This window comes from Chroicocephalus ridibundus, chromosome 11 (genome assembly GCF_963924245.1).
Source record: "Chroicocephalus ridibundus chromosome 11, bChrRid1.1, whole genome shotgun sequence".
NCBI lineage: Eukaryota > Metazoa > Chordata > Aves > Charadriiformes > Laridae > Chroicocephalus > Chroicocephalus ridibundus.
Genome location: NC_086294.1, coordinates 13021902 through 13046523, shown reverse-complemented (window position 1 = coordinate 13046523; position 24622 = coordinate 13021902). Strand labels below are relative to the sequence as shown.

General features: G+C 53.9%; 1 protein-coding gene across 4 annotated transcripts in view; it reads right to left on the bottom strand.

Annotated features, from left to right (window-relative positions):
- Positions 1–16746: 16746 nt before the first annotated feature.
- The window catches only part of FGF1 (fibroblast growth factor 1), a 30379-nt gene continuing 22503 nt past the window's right edge, over positions 16747–24622 (bottom strand). For 3 of the 4 annotated variants that reach the window (XM_063349136.1, XM_063349137.1, XM_063349135.1), the window contains exons 2-4: positions 23752–23945; positions 18962–19065; positions 16747–17588 (exon numbers count right to left, since the gene is read on the bottom strand). In XM_063349136.1, coding sequence (XP_063205206.1) covers positions 17394–17588; positions 18962–19065; positions 23752–23920 — 468 coding nt within the window. In that variant the 5' untranslated portion in view covers positions 23921–23945 and the 3' untranslated portion in view covers positions 16747–17393. The remainder of the gene's footprint in view (positions 17589–18961; positions 19066–23751; positions 23946–24622) is intronic. The other variant, XM_063349139.1, reaches the window with a different exon arrangement.

The window sequence follows — 24622 nt, the reverse complement described above, 5'->3', positions numbered from 1 at the left end:
GAGTACCGAGTCTTAAGAAAGGCCAAAATATTTCACTCTAAACTATGCCTCATCTTCCACCTAAACAGGGACATGGTAATAACACCCTGCTGTCTCCTGTGAAGTGCTCAGGGAAACAGGAATAAAAGCACCTGTAAGTGTAAAGTATCATTATTTGGCAGCTGCTGCCGTCCTCCTCCTCTGCCTGCGCCGTGTCAGCCGCTCCTTGGTATAAAGGCTGCAGGCAACATCCAGAGCTTCTCCGAGTGGAAATGAGAAATGCTTTGCTAGAAACGATAGCTCTGGGTGCATTTTTTTCTGCTTTTGTGATATCCACGTATGAGCCAAAGCCTGTGATTCGGCAGGAATTTTGCCTGGAGGGCTGCAGAGCCCAATGTGGGGATGCTGAGGACGCGTTGCACAAACCCCATGTTTTCTGTGACGCTCTGGGATTCCTGGCTGCACCCTGGCTTCGCACAGCATTTGCTCCGGTGTCTCCTTTGCCTTCTCCTTTAGCAGTTTGGCTGCTTGCTGTCCTCCTCGCCCCTGGCCCGGGGAGTGACAGCCGGGGACCTTTGCAGGGACAGAGCTCCCGGGGCCGGCGTGGGGACAGTCACCAGAGGGCAGTTGATGGTGTTTCCCCTTGCTTTTCTCCTAAGCCGTTTGTTGGGCTGTGTGGTTGACAGGCTTCCATGCACATCAGGCAGACAAGCCAGACATCCTGTTCCTTTAGTTAGTTTTCTTTTCTCTTTTTTCCTTTTTTATTTTTCACTCTGAAATTTAGGATATATCTAAATATTCTTCCAGCTGCCCAGGTCAATCTCCAAACAGACTCCAGAAACCCTCATTTCCCTTCCACTTTATGCTTTTACGCCTGCTGAAGAAGCAGATGCCTGATTTGGGGGCAATTGCCCAACAAGTGAGAATGACTTGGCTTGCTTTTATTTTATTTTTGTTATTTGTAATAAGAAGTGGAGCCAAACCAATATCCGGCTGGACGATGCTCTCCTGCCTGGAGCCCCGGAGAGGTTTGGATGTGCAGCTCGCTGCGTGCTGAGACCCGTTTCAAACATGGGCCAGCTCAAAACTGCAGCTCTGTGTCTCCCCGTCGCAGTTTTGGCCTCTTCTCATGTCTTTGCTCTGCGCGAGGGATGAAGAGTGGCTGCTGTGTGGTGCAGGGACAGAAAAGGATGGGACTAACACTCAGAAGTGCGCCGTTTTTCCTGGTCTGTGACCCAAAACTTCCTGCAGTCTTGCTGGCTGAATACAGTGCCGTTTGCTGGCATAAAATTAGGATATAGAGTTACCTTTTTTTCCTTTTCTTTTTCCTTTCCTTTTCTTTTTCCTTTCCTTTTCTTTTTCCTTTCCTTTTCTTTTTCCTTTCCTTTTCTTTTTCCTTTCCTTTTCTTTTTCCTTTCCTTTTCTTTTTCCTTTCCTTTTCTTTTTCCTTTCCTTTTCTTTTTCCTTTCCTTTTCTTTTTCCTTTCCTTTTCTTTTTCCTTTCCTTTTCTTTTTCCTTTCCTTTTCTTTTTCCTTTCCTTTTCTTTTTCCTATTATTTTTTCCTATTTTTCACCCTTTCCCCCTTTCCCCCTTCTTTCCCTTTTCCCCTTTCTTTCCCTTTATTTCTCCTTCTTTCCCTTTTCCCCTTTCTTTCCCTTTATTTCTCCTTCTTTCCCTTTTCCCCTTTCTTTCCCTTTATTTCTCCTTCTTTCCCTTTTCCCCTTTCTTTCCCTTTATTTCTCCTTCTTTCCCTTTTCCCCTTTCTTTCCCTTTATTTCTCCTTCTTTCCCTTTCCTCTTTTTCCTTTCCTCTTTTTTCTCTCTTTTCTTTCCTCTCCTCTTTTTTTTCTTTCCTCTCCTCTTTTTTTTTTCCTCCCCTCCCCTCCCCTCCCCTCCCCTCTCCTCTTTTTTCTGGAAACGCCATGCTTTTACCTTTCCCCACTTTCCATTTCCTGGGCATACCAAACTAGCTCATGCCAGAGCTTGCCCGTGGCAGTAGGAGCCCAAGGACTAAGGGACTTTGCACTTCAGACCAGCTCTGCCTCTCGCCACGCCAGGGGAGCTGATGGCTGTGGGGACAGTGGTGGCTCCTAGGTGACTGTGGAGTGCGTGTCAGCCCTGGTGATATGCTGAACCACCCAAGCAAATCATCTTAAAATAGGCTTCATACGTGATGCAGAAGAACCCAAGCAAAACACACAATCCAGCCAAACCCAAATTTATGCTTGTGGTCACTGAAGCCTGTGAGATCAATTTTTTGTTTACTTAAAACTGATTTCAAAGAGGTTTCGGTTTGTTTGTTTGTTGTTTTTTTTTTTTTTTTCCTTTTAATTCTCATTCTTGATCCTTGGGTTGGGAGATGGTCATGCCGGTGATGGTGGCTCAGCACCATTCCAGCTGGGGCCGAGCATCCTGCTGTCACCCCCAGGCAGCCAAAAGGCAGGGGGGTGGGCAGGGGGGCGGGCAGGGGGGCAGGCACCGTCCCGGGCACTGTGCCTTCACACCTGGGTAACTGTGGTCGCTGCCCACAGGAGCAGGCCGTGCCCCCCCAGGAGGCGGAAGGAGGGCAGGCAAAACCATGGGGTCCTTCTGGAAAAGCAGTGGTGCTTTGGAGTCGCTGCCCTTCCATGAGGTCACCAGCAAAGGAGCTTCTCATGAGACAGAACCAGGGCATAGTTTGGAGCCAGGACTAAGTTTTTTGGGAAAAAAAAAAGGTCTCCGGGGGACCTCTGCCCTGTGGAAGTGTTTCAGTGCTGGTGTTTTGTCTGTATCCCCCCCCGTGAGAGGGAGAGGAAACATCTCCAGTTTACAATGTTGGAGTGTCTGTCCCATGGTTACGCTGAATCTCTGGGGTGGGCCATGGTCGGGTTTTGCTCCAAAGTCATGGACTAACGTCCCAGTGCCCACAAAGGCACTTCAGACACAGGCAAAAGCAGCTGGTGGGTAGAAAAATGCCTGTTTCCGGACTAAACTCTGTGTGTAAATGCTCTGTCCCAGAAGACGCAGAATTTAGGTCCTGGGGAGGCTGGTGAGCACGGTTACACCCCGCAGAGCGGGACCTGTGGTCACTGCTCTGTTGGCACATCCCAGCAATCACCCCCAGCGATTCTCTTATTTCCATGAAAATGTGTAAAAATAGATCTGAGCATAGTTGTTTGGTTTTCGGGTTTTTTTTGTAATTATTTCTAACTTTTGAAAAGGCTGAAGCTAGCAAGTGTTAAAAGCACCAGTTCTGTTTAAAAAAAGAAAAGGAAATAAAGCCAACAAACAAAAAAAAATATCCCAAACCCCACAAAGCCTCTGCAGAGCTGGCAGAAGCAGGAGCACAATAATAGCAGCGATGGCTGATTTAGTCTTCTGTGTCAGCCCACATATGCTGGGTTTACCCCAGCAGGATGGGAAAGCCTAGAAAGTCGCACACGGACATATTTCAGGACAAACCGTATAGAAAATAAACGCAGGGGATAAATAAAGGGAGGGCAGGAAGCGATGGTTTCCCAGGACAGAAACCAGAGGTGATGGTGGTCGCAGCCCCCCGGCACCCCACCACCGGCAGCGCCACTTGGGACCCGGCCCGGCTGGGGCAGGGAAGTGCCCACCTATTTTATATTTTTCAGGAATCCCTGGCAGCGAGCTGTGTGGCCCCCATGTGAGCTGAGAATTGCCTGCAGCCCTTGGCATTTCAACTGGCCGGGTCCCCGCGGGGCTGGAGCCAGCAGCTTTGTTGTTGGCCAGAACCCGTCGTCCCTCCGAGCAGTGATGTGGTGAGCGCACGCCGATGCCAAGCCCAGATGGAGTTGTACCCCGGTGCAGATTCCTTCCTCTGGGTCCCGCGCTTTCTTCTTTTCTTCTTCCTTTTGATACTTACTTATTTGCAGATTTGTCAGAGTTAAAGGGTTGCATCCTGGTGACGGTTTGTGTTGGCCCCGTAGATAAATGCCAGCTTTGCCTGGGGCTGCTGGACGCGTGGAAATGGCACCGGCGAGACAGCGAGCGTTTCTAAACAGGCTTAATTAAATCTGAGCGACGGTCTTGTGCAGGCTGCTGGATCCCTCCTGTCCCTGAAAAGCGCTGCAGGAAAGCTGGGTTTTCTTGTCGCTGAGCTGGCCTCGTTGGAGCAGGGCCGCTTGGGGACCCCACGCCACGGGTGGCATGAGGACGGCAGGGGAACGGTGACAGGGGCAGCAGAAACCCCCGCTGTGTGAGGCGGAGGGAGCACAGGCTGGGGGTTCAGTGCTGGCGGCTTAGGGGAAAAAACATTGAATTTGTGCTTGTGAATGGAAATGGCTTTGGGTGAAAGTCCCGGAGAGGACAGGGGTGGACGGTGCTGCTGCTGTCGTGTTGTTTGTCCGTGCAGAACCTCACTGCCACTGACAAAGTCATTGTGCGCGGCCTAATTGCTTTTGGATGATGTTCAGGCACCAAAGTGGGGCAGAAGCAACTCTCCAGGCTGGCTTTTAACTCTTTTATGGGGCTGTAACTTTTGGGTTGGTTGAGGGGGGGTGAGCTGGGAGAGGTGGGCAGCAGCGGGGCTGGAGCCTGCGGCGGGCAGCACCGGAGCCCTGGGGACACGGGCAGCAGGGACGTTAGCCGTGAGGTGCAACCAGAAAAAGTATTTTACAGATCTAAAAGAAAAACAAGGGTTAAAACCTGCGAAGGCGAAGAGAAAGGTTGGGAGTGATGGGCCGGAGCAGCCCCTGGCTGGGGAACAGGCTGAGCCACGGAGCTGTGTTGACCGCGCTGGCGTCCATAGCACGTGCACTAAATAAATACATTAACATCTAACAGGCATGACGAGGGAAGAAGGTACTTTATAGAAACACAGCCCCAGAGCCTATAGCACTAATTGCCCGGGCAGGCCGGGGGAGCGGATGTGTTTAAGAGCTGCGGGGACCTTTCTCTGCTCTTTGGTGGAGACAGTGTTAATCGGACAGGCTTAGCAGCGTGCGGCGGATGTCAGGGAGGAACAGAAGGGCTGTTAAGCACGAGGAAATTGCTTGCTGTCTAGATGGGCTTAACACAATATAAACTACACGGTACGCACAGAAAGTTAAAGCCTGAAATGGGGAACGAGCTGGAGTTACCCAGCACAGCCGTGCGGACGGGAGCGGAGGGTGAGGTTTTCCTGCCCGGTGTCGTTGGAGCCAGCGCTGAAGCACAGCGGCCACGCACCGGCCTCTGCCTTCGGGCAGAAAGGCATCGGCAGTGCTTCAGAGCCTGCGAGATGCTTGAGTTGCCTTTCCCTTCCTGCTACTTTGCCACCATCCCTTTTTTTCACAATAAGATTTCGGAATGGAAGGAACCCATCTAGAAAGGAGCCTGGGAGCAGAGGCGACCCAAGCCGGAGCGCGCAGGCTTTCTGCCGGCTGCCTTCGGGGTCGGCTCTGCCCATCGCGCTCGCTTTGCTCGGATGCATCGGGTGCATCCCTCTCTCCCTCCCTCCCTCCATCTTTACCTGGGCCATGCCGAGCACTGCCGCGGCCGACATCCCCCTGTATACAGGGAATGTTTCCCAGTTCCTGAACTGGGAGGCAGGACTGCAGCGTCTTTGCTCCTTGCTTGGCAGCCCCCAGCCTGGCTCAGCTGGGGGTTGTGAACTGTCCCCGTTCATGCCTTCCTGGCTGTGCCCTTTATTTGTTTGTTCTCTGTGAAAGTCACCCTACAAAACCTTCCTTTCCTAAATTCCTCTCTTGCTCCTGCTGGATTACACCTGGTGTATGGAGGAACCTGGGTGGGGAAACCCGAGTTTTCCCATCTCCGGAGTGTTGATCCGGGCAGGTGTGATAAGGGCAGGCTCTGCCTGCCTTATGGATGCCCGTCTCAACTCTTGCTTAGAAAGGTTGTTTGGCTAGAAAAAAATATGGTTGTTTTGTATTGGGGAAGTTGGAGAAAACCCGTCCAGACTCTGAGGAAAATTGGTAAAACCGTATTTTAGTTGTAATTCATCACTGCAGTGCCTTGTTTTGGAATTGCACCGTTGGCTACTGTGCATCTCGCCAAAGATGCTGTGATACTGCCCCACAGCCTTCCTGCCGGTTTTCATTTGGTTTAGAAAAGCAATTAAAAGAGGGTAAAAAAAGAAGCAGGGGAGTTACTGACTCTCCTTACAAGAATAAAGGGTTTAGGCCAAACCTACTGCTATGAAACTAAACAGAATTTCAGTTTTTTATTGCAAGTTCTTCCCGTATATTGAATTTCCGTGCTCGGTGACAAGGACGGATCCGCCTGAGTGAGCAGCGATTGGATGCAGATGGCTTTGAGTTGCGATTGGTTTTGTGTTGTAAAGCTGGAACTGGCCTTGGAGGGGAGGGTTTGGACCTGAGCTTGAGGCCTTGTTCTCTAAAGAGCAAAAACCTTGCAGCCTGATTTATCTGAGTTGTTTGCTTTTCATGGCTGTGCCTAAATTTTTTCCTCCTTTTTAATTCCTGGGCTTAAGGTGTGTTTTTAATGCAACAAGCTGGCAATTGGAGTTGTCATTCCAAAGGCTTGACTTGCGTTGACTGGCATTTGCGTGCAGATCTGGACACAGGCTCTTGTCTAACAGGTGCATTTTTTCCAGATACCTCCCTAATTCGCCCCAGAAACGCTTCCCGGGGCTGCTCTGCCTGCGCGGTGCGGGGGGGAGCCCATAACCCCTCGGACCGGTTGTGGCTCCGTGGGGATGCTGCTGCTCCTGGGCTGCGGCATGGCGTGGTCCCCTGCCCGGGGCGCCCAGGGGAGCCGGTGCCCACAGGGGGAACACAGCCCCCGCACTTAATGCTGCTCCCCCCGTTGTTCTCTCCCCCACTCCCCCGCGTTCCCCAGTTGCAGGTGGCCGCTCGCGTGGGAGCAGGCATGGCGAAGCCCACGGCAACCACCGCGTACAGAGCACGAGCCGTAAACTGAGACTCATTTGGCACCGAGTTCAGTCATAAAGGATAAATGTGCTTTATGGTCGCATTCAGGATGTAGCTGTAATGGCTAAATAAAACCATACCCCAAGTGATGGAAGATGTCAGTGATGGCCCTGGGGAACCGGGTTTTCGTGCAAGCAAATGGTGACTATTGCAAGTCACTGTTCAGAGAACAGGGAAAAGCACTGAATGAATGGCGGGAGAGCGCAGAGAAGGGGGGAGGTGGGTGTGCTGGTGAGGGACGTTCACGGTGAGTTGACATCAGCAGCGAGGAGCCCCTGCGTTTGTCAGTAACGGTGTCATTCCCTCTGTGCCGCAGGTGACCGTGCAGGTGCATGGCCCAAGAGAGGAAGAGACGAGCCTCACGGTTGCTCCAGGTCTGGTAAAGCCGGCTGTGCACAGCCACGCTGCAGGATCAGGCCACGCTGGTTCCTCGAGGCTGGAGCCTGGGTGCTCAGGAGACGCCAGAGCCCTGAGCAATGAGTGCATGGAGCAGGTAGGACGCAGGGGCTCGTCCCTTCTACCAGGGAACTGGTTTCTCACTAGCTTCGCCTCAAGAGGTATTTATCTCCTTTTTGCAGTGGGGAAACTGAGGCACAAAGGTGGTTGCTGAGACTGGGCACAGTTTTGGTTATGCCAGTAGATCTGAGAAGCATCCCCCCTCTCTGCTGGGGTCTCACGAGCTAAAATTTGTTAATACCTGATAAATCTTGGAGGTGCCCTGGGAAGAAGTGCTTGGGGAGAGCAAGCAATAGGCAGCACACAGAGAAGGTTTCCACCACTGGGTGCTCCCCTGCTCATCCCCACGTGAGTTTGCCACCGAAGTGGGTCTTTGCATGGCCCTTCTGTGTGGGGAGAGGGGATAGCGCAGGATGGTGCTGGGGCTGGGAGCACGCCCTGGGCTGCTCAGCACCTCAGCAATGCAACCGCTGCTCTTCGTACGCTGGCGTTGCGGCTCCTCCCGTGAGTCGGCTCCTCAGCCCCAGGGGTCCGGGACAGGGGAAGCGAGGAAGGAGCCTGCCTGCCAGCAGCCTCGGCAGACCCAAGATGTTTTTCTAATAACATCCAGATGGATCCACAGAAGTTGTTAGCATCCCAGAAGGAAAAAAGAAAGAACATCAGCTGCAGGATGAGTGGGGTTTGAATGGTTTAGGAAGGGCAGCCTGGAAAAGAAGCCCGTTGCTGGCTTCCCAGATGCCACGGGAGGATCTGAAATAACAAATGCTTCCCCTGGAGCCCTGCACAGGCACGGCCGGGAGCAGCACCCTGCCCAGCAGTGCCGTAACAGAGCCTTTCCTTCCAGCATTAGGCCCCTGTTTGCTAATTTGTGTCTAGAAACTTCTTTTAATTGAGGCATGTGTCAGAGGTCAGCTCTTTGGGTACATGTGAGTGCAGGTGCCCACCTGCCCCCTTCCCAGCTCCTGTCCTGCAAAGAGGAAATTCATTTTGGGATAAGAGGGGGAGGCATTCTGCAGGGAAATAAATGGACTGGGGGGGCGGGGAGTGGGTTGAGCTTGTCCCAGACATACCCACTGCCCGGGACCCCCTGCTGTGAGGCTGCACGGGGCAGACGTGAGCCCTGGCAGTGGGGTGGGAGGTGTTTTGGGGGTCACTGTGTGCACCAGGGCTCCCCTGTGCATTTGGTGGTGACAGCAGACAGTCCCAGGGGAAAAGCCTCGGGGGTGAGGGGGGGTGAAGATGCCCTGTGCCTCGGGTGATAAATGCATCATGGCCCAGCTCCGGAAACAGGGCAGGGGAGGATGTGAGCGACAGAGGATTCATATCCCGGAAACTCCGCAGTGTAACAGCTCGGGAATTCGGCATGATAAATGCATTTGCCTGTACTGTTGCAGACAAGCTGCTTAATGTGGGAAGCAGAGTTTCCTGCAGCACCGAGTTAGTATGGAAGGGAAAACCCTGGGAGCCAGGAATGTCCGGGGAGAATTAAGCAGGTAAACCCATTACCAGTGACCACCTCTTTGTGCGGGGATTACGCTGAGGTTTAAGCTGCAGCTTCCTGATGCTCAGTGTCTCGGGAGGAGCAAGGGCTGCAAGCGGGGGCCTCTCGCTCCCTCCCTCCCTATCCTTGAGGGGCTCGACCCCAGAGCTGGGATTAGCGACTGCCACAAGCCACCCGCACCAGCCAGAACTAATTGCTGCACGTGCTTAGAAACGGCTCAACCTGTGCAAACCGTGGTGATGCTTCGAGGCAGAGGTTTGCCATACCTTCCTCCATTCTTCCTATTGCGACTTTCACCATGGAAACTGCTCCTTTTTAAATAGCTGGTTTGTACTGTCCCAGGGCCCCGACCAGAGGTTTACCCCAACTCCCCCCGTAGCTCAGAGTGCTGCAGACGCTGGTTCTAAAACCAGAGTCGCGGCACACGTGGGAACAGACGTGCTGTCCCAAGAGCTTATTTCAGTCAGCACACCATGAAAGGGTTTGGCACAACCCGCGGTCTGTGCTCAAGGAAGGACGAGGATGGTGGGGAGGGAGGTCTGGGGTGCAGCGGGGGGCTGCTGGGGATGGGCTGTGTGGAGGGTGGGGGCACGGACAGTGCTGCTGTGCCCCGGCGCCAGGCAGAGCTGCAGGGATGAGCATCGCCAAGAGCCAGGCTGAGGCGGTGGCTGCGGGGGTTCCCTCAGTCCTTGCTGGAGCCTCAGAGGGGCCGATGCTCCATGGCACGGTGGGGTCCTGCAGCCCTGGTCCTGGTCACCCACTGCTGTGCCATCCCGCGGCACTCGCAGCCTCACCCGCCCCGAGACGTGTGTGTCCTCCGGCAGCCTTTCCAAAATGCCAGCCACAGGAAAGCAGTGGAAACCCAAGCTTTCCTTTTGCTTGGATTCCCATCAGTTCCCAGAGCTTAATAATAGATTATTTCAGGCTTCCTTGCTTCAGTTGTTTTGGCTTTTCGGGCTGGGGCCGAGCGCTGTCTCACGGGCCAAGCAGCCCTCTGGCTTAGAGGAAGAGGAAGGAGAAGCTACTTTGTGGGATGAGGGTTTTGCCTGTGATCAAACCCTCCCTCCAGGCTTGCCAGGAGCGTAACCCCGCTCTACCCACCCCGCTCCCCAGGGGGGTCCCTCACCAGCGCTGGTGCCATGGGGGGCTGCAGCGGGGGGCACCCGGGGTGGGAGCAGCACCCGGTGCCCCGGGCTGGCCTCCCCCAAGGGGATGGGGGGCCGGGAGGCAGCGGGGGACCCGTCGCTTCCCGGGGCCCTTTAGGCTCCGTCTGGCTCCATTTGTCAGCCAGATGCCGATCCAGATGTTGGCGCTTCGCTGTCTGCCCGCTGGCAGCGGCACGGCGCGGGGGGGGGGAGGTGCCCCGGCCCCCCCCCCGCCTCTCCCCGGCCCCGCCGCGCCTCCGCACCGCCATCTCCTGGGCATCCCCGGCATGGGGACAGCCCAGCCGGGCGCTTTGGGGAGGGAAAGCGCGATTCCTGTGTGCCCGGCACCGGGCGAGCCGGGACTGGGCGGTTTTTTTATTTTCTTTGTTACTTGGTGAACTCCCCCGCCCCAGGAGCTCGTCCCTGCCTGCCCCTGGAATCCTGGAATCCTAGAATGGTTTGGGTTAGGAGGGATATTTAAAGGCCATCTAGTCCACCCCCTGCCCTGGGCAGGGACACCTCCCACCACACCAGGTCACTCCAAGCCCCGTCCAACCTGGCCTTGAACCCCTCCAGGGATGGGGCAGCCACAGCTTCTCTGGGCAACCTGGGCCAGGGGCTCACCACCCTCTCAGCAAAGAATTTCTTCCTGATACTTAATCTAAATCTCCCCCCTTTCAGTGTAAAACCGTTCCCCCTCCTCCTATGGCTCCCCTCCCTGATCCAGAGTCCCTCCCCAGCTCCCCTGGAGCCCCTTGAGGGACTGGAAGGGGCTCCAAGGTCTCCCCGGAGCCTTCTCTTCTCCAGGCTGAACCCCCCCAGCTCTCTCAGCCTGTCCTCACAGCAGAGGGGCTCCAGCCCTCCCAGCATCTCCGGGGCCTCCTCTGGCCCCGCTCCAACAGCTCCATGTCTTTCTGCTGTTGGTGCCCCAGAGCTGGAGGCAGCACTGCAGGGGGGTCTCCCCAGAGCGGAGCAGAGGGGCAGAATCACCCCCTCGCCCTGCTGCCCACGCTGCTGGGGATGCAGCCCAGGCTGCGGGGGGTTTCTGGGCTGCCAGCGCACATTGCCGGCTCATGTGGAGCTTCTCATCCATCAAGTCCTTCTGAGGGCTGCTCTCCATCCCTTCATCCCCCAGACTGTGCTGATACTGGGGGTTGCTTCAACGCAGGTGCTGTGTCCTGCTTGACAATTGAAGGCGAAACAGAAGCAGCCCTGCTGCTCGCCTTCGCGGCGCTTCCTTGGCTGAAGATGCTGAACCGTCCCTGATAACAGGCCGGTCTTGCTCTCTCCTAAACCCACTGCTGGGTGCTGTAGCTGTTTCCAGGGTCTGTGCTGGGTTTCATGCTGCAGGCTGGGCACTCTGCAGCCTTTCTGCAGACCCTTGGTCCCCACAGTCTGACGCTGCAGCAGCCCTGGGCTGTGATGAGCTCAATGAGTGCCATGAAGACAGTCCTTTTGTTGCCAAAAAGTCTGGTGCTCACGGGAATAACGTCCCCAGAGACCCAGGGGCCGTGAGGGGCGGCAGTGGGCAGGACATCTGCCTTGCCTTTAAAGGGAGCTGGTGATGGACTGAAGGACCACTGGTCCATCTGTCCTGCAAAGCAGAGGTGTTACTACCTCGCAGCCCAGCCCGGCTCTGCCACCCAGCCCTGCCCAGCTTTTACCTTTCTAGGGCATTTTCATGTCACACATGCAGAACATATGGGAGCCATTAGAGCCAGATTTACGTTCTTCCCTAACGAATGGCAGCATGTCACAGAGTTGTTTATTTAATGTGTGATATTTTTAAAAAACAGCTTCAGCTCTCCTAGTGCAATAGTTTGTGTAACTTTTCATGCCCTTCTTCCTGGTGCAGGGTAAACAGTTAGCAGGAACTGGCAGTCAGGTTTTAAATCTCCGCAGAGGACTCCCGAGCTGAACAGAAGGAGGGAGTGGGCAAGATTCTGAGCCCTCTGCAGTTTGGTGAGCCCTGGCTGATGGCGCGGTGTCGAGGTTGCAGTCTGTTAAGATCTCTGCAGATTTTAGATCGAGCTGACGAACCCCTGTGCCGCGCAGCCCTTTGTTGCCCTTCCCCTGTCTGAGCCCTTCTGGATTGGGCAGGTGTGGAACAAAAGGGCTGATCAGGGATTCCCTCAACCCAAAAGGTTTGAGAGGTGCGGAGGCAAAAATACGACTTTGGAGAGCCCTGGTGAAGTTGTGTGTGCGGATGCCACAGACCTCAGCACTGGGAGAAGGGGTTTTGTGGGATCGCATAGGACCCTACATTCCCTGCACCACCTCTTCCTCCCACTTCTTTAGGATGTGGAAGCCTGCAAGAACCTGGCAAGATCCGCCAGGAAACAGCACTAGGTCGTAGCTGAAAAAGGCTGAAATCTACCCCATGGGATGCCCTTGGCTGCTGCTGGATTTGAATGCTGTAAATTTAACTGCACATCCCAACACCACCACCCCTTCCCTGCCCCGCTGTGCCTCCCCAGCTCACCCTCTCGAGCAGCAGCGCTTGCTTTTCCTTCCCTCCGACACGCTCCAGAAACCCTCTCGCAGCAGACTTGCTCTCACTACGCTCACTGGGAAAGAGCTTCAAGTCTAATGATTTTATTAAATCTTCTAAGTCCTTTTTATTTTTCCCCCCTCACCTCTCACCCTAAGGACAAAACTCTCCAAAGCGAGCGTGGTTTCTCTGGGTAATGTCATCCTTGCTTGTTCGTCTGTCTGAAGCAATTACCGTGGCTTCCTTGGGGATTATTTTTCAGACAAAGTGTTGACATTTTTCCCCAGTTGGGCGTCAAGTGTGTACCTGCGGTGGTGATTTCTGAGCGGCAGAAGTCTGACGAGAGGAATGCCCTGCGGTTAATGAGGTGTCGGAACACAGCACGGCTAAATCCGGCATTACGCTTTCCAACTTTCCAGTTTAATTAGAAATCTGGATCTCCTGGTCATGCGTTATTTCATTTTTTGCCTTGAGTGACAGCCCAGCTTTTCAGAGGAAGGCGACTGCAGTGTTTAGGTAAGGTGGTGATGCTGTTGGCTGTCCACATCGCTCTGTCTTGCCCAGCTTTGTGTTTGCCGTTGGAACATCGTCTGTAGCCTTTCCCAGGTGCCAGTCCCACCAGAGAAACGGTCCAGGGACAACAGCGGTGGCTGGGTCCTTCTCTCGTTCTTTCTCCTCCTGCAGCTCCTTGGCCTAAATCCAGGGTTTTGGCAGATATTCAGTCCTTACTGGACACTGCCAGGTACTGGTTTAAGTGTCAGACTTCTCAACTCTCATCCACTGAATTAAGCAATTACACGTTCGAAGCAGCACGGAAGGGGTTCAGCCTGCTGAGGGAACCGTGTCCCTGCAGGTGCAGGACATGGGCACAGGTAAGGACGATGATGATGCCCCCATGGGGCAGCCCTTGTCAGCTGAAGGGCTGCAGAGAGTCATGCATCTGCTCCTCTCCCACCACTGGCCTGAACCTTCACTGAGAACCGAGAGAGTGTGCTTTACCTCACCGCCCAGGTAATTAAAAGCGTGTGCATGGTTTGTGGTGGCAGCAGAGCTAATGAATCATTACTTGTTCACCTTTTATACTGGGAGTGGGATTGTGTACGCTTGGCATGAGTTATGTTACACGTGCTTACATGTGTAAAATAAGGGAACATTGGAAAACAATCACAGGGGTTTGCCAAGTTAGGGATATCATGCTAGCTTACCTGTGATATGGGGATACTGAAAAAAACCCAAAGTTATCCTACTGCTGTGCTTTATTTTGGTTGGGGGGGGAGGCACCTGTGCGGAGTAGATTTTTTGCAAGCATTATTTTCTTCTTTCTTATAATTAAAATGTTTTAGTTGGTATAGGCAGTAAAAATGTGCCTTTTTGGCTGTTGAGGGTTCTCAGTGAAAACTGGAAATGGATATTTGTGGTCCTTCAAGCATTCGGTGTGCACATAGTAAATACCTGCAAGACCATTCATCTGCCCCCGCCGTGGGCAGCTATAGGGAGGCTTGGCTCTGCGAAAGACAAGAGAAGCAGGTCACATCCCACTGCCCTCCAGGAGGAGCAGGAATCGCCTTTTGCCTTGATCTCCACACGGTTCCTCCAGAGGAGAAACAGCACGGAAGGGCCGTGGCAGCAGAGAGGTGGCTGGAGGGTGCCGGGTGCTGGTGGCCGTGGCTGGTGGCCATGGGTGGGCGATGGTCCCTGGGCTGACAGGCTCCGCAGCTGCTGTGCTGCCGAAGCTCCGTGCGCTCCTTCCCCGCCGATCCCGCACCGTCTGCCTGGGAGGGATTAACGTGATGCCATCAGCACTGGGGAAAAGATATCAGCGCCAGCAATTGCCAAAGTTCAGGAGTACAGTAATTAGCAGAGCAATTCTAAAGTGGTAATTAGTGGCTAATTACTGCAGCAGAAATACGCAAGGCACGGTGCCTTTTATTCCTCTCTCCTGTGTAGAGATGGCTTATCTGGGGTTTGCCGGGAGCAGGGAGCACTTATCCCATGTCCCTGTCCCCAGTAGCAGGAATGGAAAAAGTGGTGGGGGGACCCCAGATGGGATGACCTGGAGACCATGGCAGCCGTGAGGGTGACCTCAGTCTGTTCTCCAAAGCAAAGGCCCCGGGGCTGTGCCAGAAACATGTACTTTGGACTCACACCAGCTGCCAGAGGCCGGGCTGTCACTGTCCCTCCGTCCCATGGGGCCAGGCAGGTCCCCCCAGCTCCCCAGGTTCCCCCCCAAGAGCTCAACGCGGTGGCCGGTGGGGGCTGCCGGCTCATTTATCACTTTCAAATCAGGATGAGATAATGGATCAACCTGCGCTGCTGGCTGTGGGGCAGGTGACCATCCCGGGCCACGTTTGCTCAGGAGCAGCGTGCGTCCTGCAGCCACGGCAGCAAGGTGCTGCCGCCGGGGAAGGGAGCCGGCGGTACCTAAGCAGCAGGGAAAAATAGATTGTGGTATCTAATTAGCAGCTGCCGCAGGCCTTGTCTCCGTGTTCCCAGAAGGTGCCGGGTGTGTGCACAGGAGGAGGCTGAGCGCAGCCAGCAGCGCCGGGGCTGTGGAAACAGGAAAGGTGTTGGTGTTCCCTCCCCAGCAAGTTTGGGACGGAAAGGTGAGCTCCGTTGTTGGGCTCTGAAATACCCTGTGTGGCTCAGCTCGGAGGGGAAATGGTCACTGCGATGCTGGGGGGAGCAGCTGTAACGCTCCTGCCAAATACCCCTGCAGTGTCCAAGGGTCTATTATTCAAAAATCAAGGTAAAATGAATTAGATTACCCATCTTTTCCAAACTGAACAGGAGTGCTTTTCACCACTGACCCAGAATTATTATTTCAACAATGTAATATTTAACTACCTTGAGTTACACTATGGACCTGAATGCCTTTTTTTTAACTCTTTACTGCTGAATAAGGAAAGTCAGGCCCAACAGGCGGGACCGTAGGAGGAGAGGCGTTAGGAAAAGTGTTTATGAGTTGTGAGGATCAGTGCCTGTCCCCAGCCCGGCTTGTGGCCCAGGGTAAAGGAGAGGATAAAGTTCACCTCACCCCTCAGCCAGGTGAAGTGCATCAACTCCTGGTTTTCCTTGGTATTTTTTTTCCCATTCACCAGAACTGCAAAATTGGGATTGTTACTGCAGAAACAATAGTGAGTGCACAGGCCGTGGCCATCCCTCCCTGCAGCGGGAGCGGCGTCTCCAGCGTCACACCAGGCTGCGTCACCCACCGCGGCACAGGGTCCCCCAGCTCCCTCTGCGGGCGTCCCCCATCCGGTGTCCCTGCTCGGGTGCTGCCACCGGAGAGACTGGCTCTTGTGTCTCATCACAGAGCTCAGCCTTCTGGTGAAGAAGCACCATGCTCCATTTTCACCTCCCTTCCTCTGAGAAATTTACTTTTTTACTCAAGCGCCCTTTAATTTAAGACCAAATATAACTTGCTGCAATATTTCCTTATCAAACTTTATTGTCCTGCCACCGTACCAGCATATTTCATTTACAGCTCAAAACCTCATCCCAAGCCCGGCAGAAGGACTGAGCCGAGCATGGGTTTTGGCAGTGATGCCAGGGTTGTGCCGTGCCGCAGCTCCGGCTGCGCACAAGTGCAGGATCCTGTGCTTTTCCTTCCTGGGCTGCCGAATCCGTCCCATCAACCGCAGCACCCCTGGCTATGGCTCAGCCACAGCCGGGCCGTGACAAGTCATGCAGATGCAATGGAGTTAAACCTATTCCTGATTTACTTTTTAATGCGATATCACCAGAAAAGGTTAGTTAAAGGTTTTGGGCTACTGTACACATGAGGAAATTTGCCGTATGGGAAAATGCATTTGCTGCTCAGCACAAAGCGATTAGGGAAGCGCTCGCTCAGCAGGGCTTTGCCCTGGGGGTGCCTGGGTTGACCTGTCCCCCCATGCAGCTCCTGCCTGGTCACCGTCTGTGGGTGCCCGGGGTGGACGGGGAAGGACGAGCCGGGGCAGAGTGTGGTGCTCGCGAGATGCTCTCGCCTGGCAGGAGCGGCTCTTGAGCTGCTCAGGGGATCTGCTTTGTGCTGCGAGGGGAGAAACCCAGCTTCACAGAGGGTTTGGGAGCCACCGAGGGGCCCCAGTGCCATTTTTAGAGCCCCATTTAGCCATACACTGGTGGTTCACCCCTGGGAACGGGGTGCAATGCATCGCCACCGTCACACAGCTTGTCCCTGCTGTACCATCACACCCTCAACGTGGCTCACTCCCACTCTGCCCCATCCTCACTGCGACAACGTCAAGGGGCTTACTTCATGAGTTACTTACGAACAGACTGTAGAAGAGACAGATTTACTCAATAAATAAATACAAATAACATATGGCAGGTACTAGCATGAAATATAACCATATTCACGTGGTAAGGGAGGCTAGGAGGTCTAGGGCTCGGAGCTTTTGGCTGATGCTAGTTTCGTTTCATACGCCAAGGATGCCGGCAAGCATTTAATGGACTGATAGTGCAATCTCAAATTGCTTGAAGGGCCTATTAGAAGCTACATACTTAGATGGATAAATATGTTAATGCAGAGTATCCAGGGAGGTTTTGCGTTAGAATGGCTGGGGACGGTAGAATTGTGCGTTTCCCGGGTGTCCTGGGGGTGCCCTGGGCCCATTTCTGGGTGCCTGCCTGGGGCAGGTTTGTGGGTGTCCCTGGGGGCTGCAGCCTGGTGATGGCAGAGCGCAGGGGGCAGCAGGGGGACTGGAGACCCTGTGAGGGTGTCGGGGCTTTTCCCCTCCTCTGCAAAGCTTCACGTGGTGCCGGGGAGCTCTGCTTGGGCTATCTGTGGTAAAGCCTTTACCTAAAGCTCAGAGATCTAACGTTTGGCTCTGTTATGTTGGCCAAGAAGAGAGCGAGTGAGGGAAAAGAAGGCGGCGGTGAGTGGGTTTCGGGGCTCGGGTTGTCTCTGAGCTCCCCGGATGGCGTTTAGTCGTCCGAGACGGACAATGGGAGGAAGAGGATCGCCTTCTGGCCGTAGTGAGTCCGCGGCCCCAGCTTGCTGCTCCCGTTCTTCTTCAGGCCTACAAACCAGTTCTTATCCGCGTGCTTTTTGGAGACGTACGTGTTGTAATGGTTTTCTTCGATCCTTTCAAGGAACAGGCACTCCTCGCCCAGTAACTGCTGAAAGAGAGCCCGGGGTAACGACAGTGAGACGGGGCGATGCCCCAGGGAGAAGGATGATCCCAGCTCAAGCACTCCCTGGCTAGGATGCTGTCCAGACCCACCTCTGACATCTTCGTGCCCCAGTAAAGTTCATATTTAAGGCGTGGAGGTAAGTAGCCTTTATTTAGCCCCCTGGGCTACTCCTGCAGTAACTTGTCCATGACCTGGGTATTTTATTGGGCAGTAACCGAGCCCAGCTCTGCTCTGACAGCCCGTTCTACTCTGGCACTGAGCTGTGTGGTGGCGGCTGTGGGTTCAAGGCAGGAGCAGGGGGAACAAACCAGCCCCTTGGTGAGGCTAAGCTGCCTACCACCAGGATTATGTATCACACACTTTGCTATAAATGGAACTATTCCCAAAGACCCAGCATCTTAAGGGGGCCTACAAGAAAGCTGGTGAGGGACTTTTTAGGATGTCGGGTAATGGTAGGACTAGAGGGAATGGATTAAAACTAGAGATGGGTCAATTCAGACTGGATGGTAGGAAGTTCTTCACCATGAGGGTGGTGAGACACTGGAACAGGTTGCCCAGAGAGGTGGTGGAAGCCCCGTCCCTGGAATTTTTTAAGGCCAGGCTGGATGGGGCTCTGAGCAACCTGATCCAGTGGGAGGTGTCCCTGCCCATGGCAGGGGGTTGGAACTAGATGATCTTTAAGGTCCCTTCCAACCCTAACGATTCTACGATTCTGTGATTATTTTCAGTGATGCCATGCCCTGCAGTTCCTGGGCAAAGGTGGGGAAAGCTCCTGCCTTGCACAATCCTGCTCACACCAGGATCTTGTGGATGCTGTCACTGCCTCCAGCAAGGGCTCGGTGCAACCGGGATGAGGAGGAAAATTGTGTGGAAGTCTTTGCTGAGTGGCTGTGGGCCATTGCCTGGGGCTGATCCTGCTGGCAGCCCTGCTCGCAGCCCTGCGCCACACGGCAGAGCTGGGGAGGGGCAGTGGGAGGCAGGCAGGGGTCTGGGCAAGGCAATGCTGGGGCCGGACGAGCTGGGATGGAGGTACCGGGGGTCCCCCCGCAGGCCCCCTTGCAGGGCTGGCAGCTGCCGAGGGGATGCAAAGCAGCTGCCACTCCAGATATGAAATACAATCTTTGTCAAGTGTCAGATATCAAATACAATATTTGTCAAGAGACAGGGCAGTAAATGCTGTTATTTGATTATTTATTTATTCCCCCCCAAAATAAAGCCGGATGAAGAGCGGCCGCCCAGCTGCCAAAATAACAGACAGAGGCTAATTGTCGCTTGCGGTTGGCATTACTCAGAGCTATGAGATTTCTGCAAACCTCAGACCCGCTCTGTGTCTGGTCCCACATAAACCTCCTACTTACCGAGCCGTAGAGCAGCCCGTTGGTGTCCATCGCCAGGTACTGCCCAGACTGCGTGCTCTTTATATACACCTCTCCCACGCTTTCCGCGCTTAGCTGGAGTTGGACTGTAAGTAAAAATAAAACAACAATAACAACAAAAAAAAACCCAAAGGAAAACAGGAAAAGGGGAGAAACAAACAAACAGATTGTCAGAGATAATGTCGTAGCTGCTAGGAAAGTTAGCAGGGTATTTTTGTTCTGAAGCCTGGCTTATAAAGAGTTTATAGGGAAGAGTACAGCGTGTAATAGAAATATCTCCTTGTAGCCTCTCCTTCAAAGAAAGCCCACAGCCATGCTTTAGGAACCAAAGACCATTTTTTCCCCTATTTTACATCAAAGGAAGGGCAGCCTTTTGGTTAGGATGCTGGAATGGGACACAGGAGATTGGGGTTTTAATTCTGGCTCTAATTTACAAATTTCTCATGTGGTTTTGACAAGACACTTAAGGAGTGACACATGAAGAAGTATTTCGAGAGCTAAACCAGCAACGGGCAGACGTCAGATGCCGGCTTTGCAAAACCCTGATCCAAGGCATCCCATCCAGCAGTGTGCTGCGTCTGGCGCTATCTGGTGTGTCGTAGGCGGGTAGTGGAGAAATACAAAGGGCTGATCTTCATCCTAAAAAATACCTCCCGGAGGCAGCCGCGCGCCATGTCTCAGGTTGCCCCAGTTTGCGGTGCTAACGTGAATTGGGTCCTAAACGGAGACCGGAGCCTGGCAGGGGGCGATGGGTGCATGGTGATGCTGTGTTGCTTCATGCAGCCCATCAGACACCAGCTTTCCGTCCACGATGCTGGATCTCAACTAGAGACTCCGGGGCAAAAAAAGCTCCTTATTGGTCTTGTACTGTGGGAGGGGAGCAGGTCGGCTCTAGGCCAGGGTGTCTGGGCCACCTCCCTCCTCTGCTCAGCATCCTGCACCTAGCGCAGCAGATTTAACCTTTCTATTTTTCCAGTTACTTTTTTTTGCCCCTTGGGTTCCTTTTTTTCTTACTTTGGTAATTACAGGAGTCTTGGAAAATGATTAGAACTTGGCTCAAGTTCTTGTTTAACGTATTTATCAGGAAGAGGCAAGGGAAAAGGCCGTTTGGTTGGAGAGAAGCTTTGGGCGGACAGCCCTGCGTGCTCAGAGAGGGTCCTGTGCTGCTCCCATGGGTGGGAGGAGAACCGAGGGCTGAGCAATTGGCGGCCCCACGAGCACGTGCAGAGGGCTGCTGTTATATCCAGAGTGTGACCTGCAAAATCCAGCTCTTCCAAATGAGCATTTCCATCTCCTAGTCAGCTTTTTCCCCGAGTTTAGACTATTGAGATTTGTAACAGAAATATTTAGGTTGGTTTGAGTGAACTACGAACAGATGCCTCAGCTCCAGCTCCTTCTTTTTTAATTTGTCCTTACTTGGACGAGGTAAAAGGTAATGTTACCTCTTGGCATGGCAGATACCCCCATCCCAGTGAAATCTTTGCTGTAATGGTTCACATTCTTCGTTTTTTGGCATTTCCTGCTCAGTAAATTACGCTTAATGAGTAAATTGCATGGGTGCAGGTTTGCAGTGATGTGCGGTCCCCATCCCGTCTTGCACTCGCTGCAGGGCTGCAGCCAAGGAGGTGGCCAAGGAGAAGCCCAGCAAGAGACATGATCTCATTTAGTGGAGGGACCCTGCAGGTGCCGATGGGGACATTAAGGTCTCTGGCTGCAGAGGGAGGGCGAATGGCAAGTGTGGAGGAAGAAGCTCATGCACAAGTTCTTGCATTTTTTGCAGGTCTGTACAGATATTTCCTTCCATGCAGTAATGGGACGAAACAAAGGAAATAAGGCTGTCTGTGGAAACGAGCATAGGCTTCATCCTTGAAGGTCTGCAATGTCCTGGTAAGTTTTCTTTTCCCTTTACAGGGCAAGCTCGGGATGCCCACACACGACAGCAGAGGACACGGTGAGGGAATCCTTACATAGGGCTGGATGATGAGGGTTCAGAGTGAGCAACTTCTGTTCTTCTGAGAGGTCCTCCCTGATGCTGGGGATAGTGCCTGGCAAGGTGATTTAAGATAAAAAATACAAATCCTTTATATTTGTCTGGAAGAAAATGCACGTGGGCACGGGCAGTTTGCAGAGCACGGCTGTGGGTTCATGCTGGCTCCCGGATGAGCCGCAGGCATTCCCATGCCTTGTCCCTCCCCAGGGTCTGCTCTCCCTGCTGTCACACCTAGGTTTCCTGTAAGGATCTGGGTGTAAGCAGCTTCCCACGGCGCAGGTCACGGTGCGGGGAGTGGTGCTGAGCATCTCTGGTGTTTGCCCGGCGCGGGGACAGGACCTGCGGGCAGCCGTCGGTGCTCAGAGGCAGGGGACCTCGCCGTCAGGGCTGCTCCGCTGGCACGCAGCCCTGCCAGGAGTTTCCTCTGTAAATATTTGCACGTTCAGATATCCAAGTTTAAAAGATCGTTTACAGGAGGTTCCTTTCTGGCAGAGGTTTCCAAACAGGTGGCCCCAGGCCAGCAGCCGGCGAGGTGCGAGCGTGCCGGGGCGCGGATGCCATGTGCAGGAGTGCTGCCTGCGCTCGCTGCCTGCCTGCCTGCACGGTGTGGCTGTAGGGACCAGCGGCTGGAGGGGAAACACTCACTCCAGGGTGACAGGCTCACTTTGCCAGGGAAATAGGCTGGGCTGTGTGGCAGCATCCGTATCGCGAGATGGTGGGCTCGAGGCTGGGGCGCAGGCGCTGGACACTCCTGTCCTCAGTGGCACCCTGTGTCCCAGGAGATGTCACCTTGCCACCGGCTCTGCAAACCTGTGCTGAGGTCCCCAGGGCACACGGGCATCTCTGCGTCCCCCTTCGGACTCCAGCACCATCTCAGCTCTGGCAAAGTGTGGCAGAGATGCTGGGTGAGCTCGTCCAACCTCTCCAGCTTGTGGGTCCTGGGAGTCCGGTCCTGTCTCCTGCAGGTGCTTTGGGTCGGCTCCTGCTCTGCCTCTCGAGGGGTTTGAAAAGGGTTTAGTGCCCGGTTCATTCCGGGCTGGAGGCTGCCTGCCCCGCGCTGTGTTTGTCCGGCCTCGGTGAGCTCATCCTCGCCCGTGCCCCCGCGCTGCCGTGTGCGGCACGAGTGGTGGGGAGACGGCATTTGTAATTAAAACTCTGCTATAAACCGCCTTTCGTTAAAACAACAATAACAAGAAGAAAGGGTAAGTTTGGGGGAGAAAGCCACATGTACGCTTGTGGTTTAAAGAAAATAAAAGTGCTTTTCTTAGAATTTGCAAGGCGGACTTGGCTCCTCCCAGCCTGATTCTAACCAGCCTGGCTGGTCCCAGTTATATTCCAGTAAATGTTGAGGATATGGTGTACCCAGAGTCTTCTGCCGAGAACCGAGAGCTCCGGCGTGCGGCCGTGGGGAAGAGCCCGGCCCCGCTGCCCGCAGAGCCGTGGGGAGCTTTTGCTCTCCTCGGGCACCGGTTTAAAAAATCCTCTAAGCATTTTGGAAGTGCAAGAGCCCTGAAAGCTTAAAACTTCCCAACCAGTTCCTTGGATTTTGTGTCTTTGTCCTTGCACGCCCGTTTTCTCTTTAGTCTGAGTGGTTTGCCAGGGGTTTGCTCTGCACAGCCCCGCTGGTCCCCGCTGCCGGGGAGAGAGCTCCTGCTGCCTTTGGTGACGTGCACGACTACTGAATAGGACAAACATCCACCTTTCCTTGCTGCACAGGATAATACTGCTAATTTTTGATATTAAGGTTTGCCCTATGTCAGATAGTCTGCAGCACTTTATAGCAGCATTTACAAAAATGGCATTTTTTGGCGAGCGAGCCCTGCCAGCTTCCTGGGGTAGACTTTGATACCAGTTTTGGAGAACGAACATGCTCCTAGAAAGGCAGTGGGATGGGCAAATGGTAGGACAAGTGTTGGCAGTTCATCCCAGCAGCAGGTCCCCACTGTCCCATGGACTGGAGCCACCAGCATCACCCGTGGCAGGGAACAGGGACAGGCAAGAGGGGACTCTGGCCATGGATGGCCTGTTAAATCATACATAAAATGTATTGTAACTGTTTCAGCATACAATAGGCCATACTTGTTTTCAGAAAAAAAAGTGAATGGTAACACGAGTGCATTTCTAAAGCCGTAAGTCACAAAATAACCCCCTCTCACCTGATTCTTGCCTCTGCCAGGCTTTTGCAACCTGCAGGAATTTAATTTGCTGCATAAGGGGAGAGGGAAGTTCCCGAAGGCGAGGGGTAGCTGTATGCAGGGCATACAGATAAAATCCTTCTGCAGGCGGAGGAGTCTGGGCCCGACCTGCTGCTCTGGCTGGCGATTTCATGCCCCAGGATGCCCAGTTTGCACAGCCCCGCTGTTGTGCTGACTCCTCCAGCCCAGAGGAAATGCAAAGATACCACAGAACTATGTGCCATGGCTGCATGTGTGGGGGACGCGAGGCTGCTCCTAAGCCTTTTTTCCCAGCTGCCATCTCAGCGCGCAGGCCAGCCGCTCTGCAATTAGCGCTTCGGTCCTGCGTCGTCTGCCTGCCTGCGATTACGTTGATGACCGGTTTCATATTTAATACTTCTGCAGGTGTGAAATAGCATATGTACCGTGCCTCCCCGGGCTCTGCCTACTGGCTGCAGTGTGTCTGGTGCCTGTGCTGACTCCTGGAAGGTGTGTGCCCACCAGGAGGGACAGAGCCCCGGTACAGGGCACGTCTTCCCCAGCTCCCCCCTTCCTGGCTGATAAAATTGTAGGAGCGAGAAGAGCACCAAAAAGTCCCATTTGCTTACTGTGCTGGTCGCTTCGGTCCCTGGTCCCATCCACTTTGCCGTCTGGGAGGATGCGTAGGAAGTGGCCCCCGTTGCTGCAGTACAGGAGTTTGGGTTTCTTGTAGTTCCCCGGCGGGAGGTTGAACTTTTCGGTGAGGGCGGTGAAGGTGGTGATTTCCCCTTCGGCCATCTCTCAGCCTCTCCCAGCTGCTGGGCTGCAAGAGACGCGGCGGTGTATGGCAGGGGCAGTGGCACCAAGTGCTTGGCACAGGCTGCTGCCACCAGGCTATTAAAGGGAGGAGAGGGAGCCCGGTGGTCCCTGTCTGTCCCCGGGCTGGCCGCGGGGCAGGGGATTCACACCTTTGCGGCTGATGGCACAGCCCCAACGGTGATGCTCCTCCAGCGTGGGAGGTGGCGGGTGGGGGGGGGGGTCGTCTCCTCGCTGGGTGTAGCTGGGCGGCAGGGACTCTGTCCTTTTAATTTTATCGCAGTAAATTCTGTTTTCTTTCTACCTTCTATTGACGTACGTACTAAAATTATACGCTCAAAAAAATAGTTTGAAAAACGCCCAGTGTCTGATCGAAAGCCACAAGAGACAGGAAGGGAGCCCAGGTTAATAACTCTCTCCGCTATTATAACTTTCAAACACGATTATGACTAGGTATTGCAACACGTACTGCATGCCAGATAGCAAATATTACTTCATATCTTGGCACTCTGCATCTCACCTGGCCAAGGCACACACATGCTAAAGATCAGAACAAGCGTTAGGTATCGTGGGAGGTGGACGGGGGGCAGGAGGCTGTCCTGGGGAAGCATTTACCCGTGCGCTGATCAATAGGATACAGAAAAAAGGACTTTTGAGTCTAGATTATACCATGCTTGTGCACCC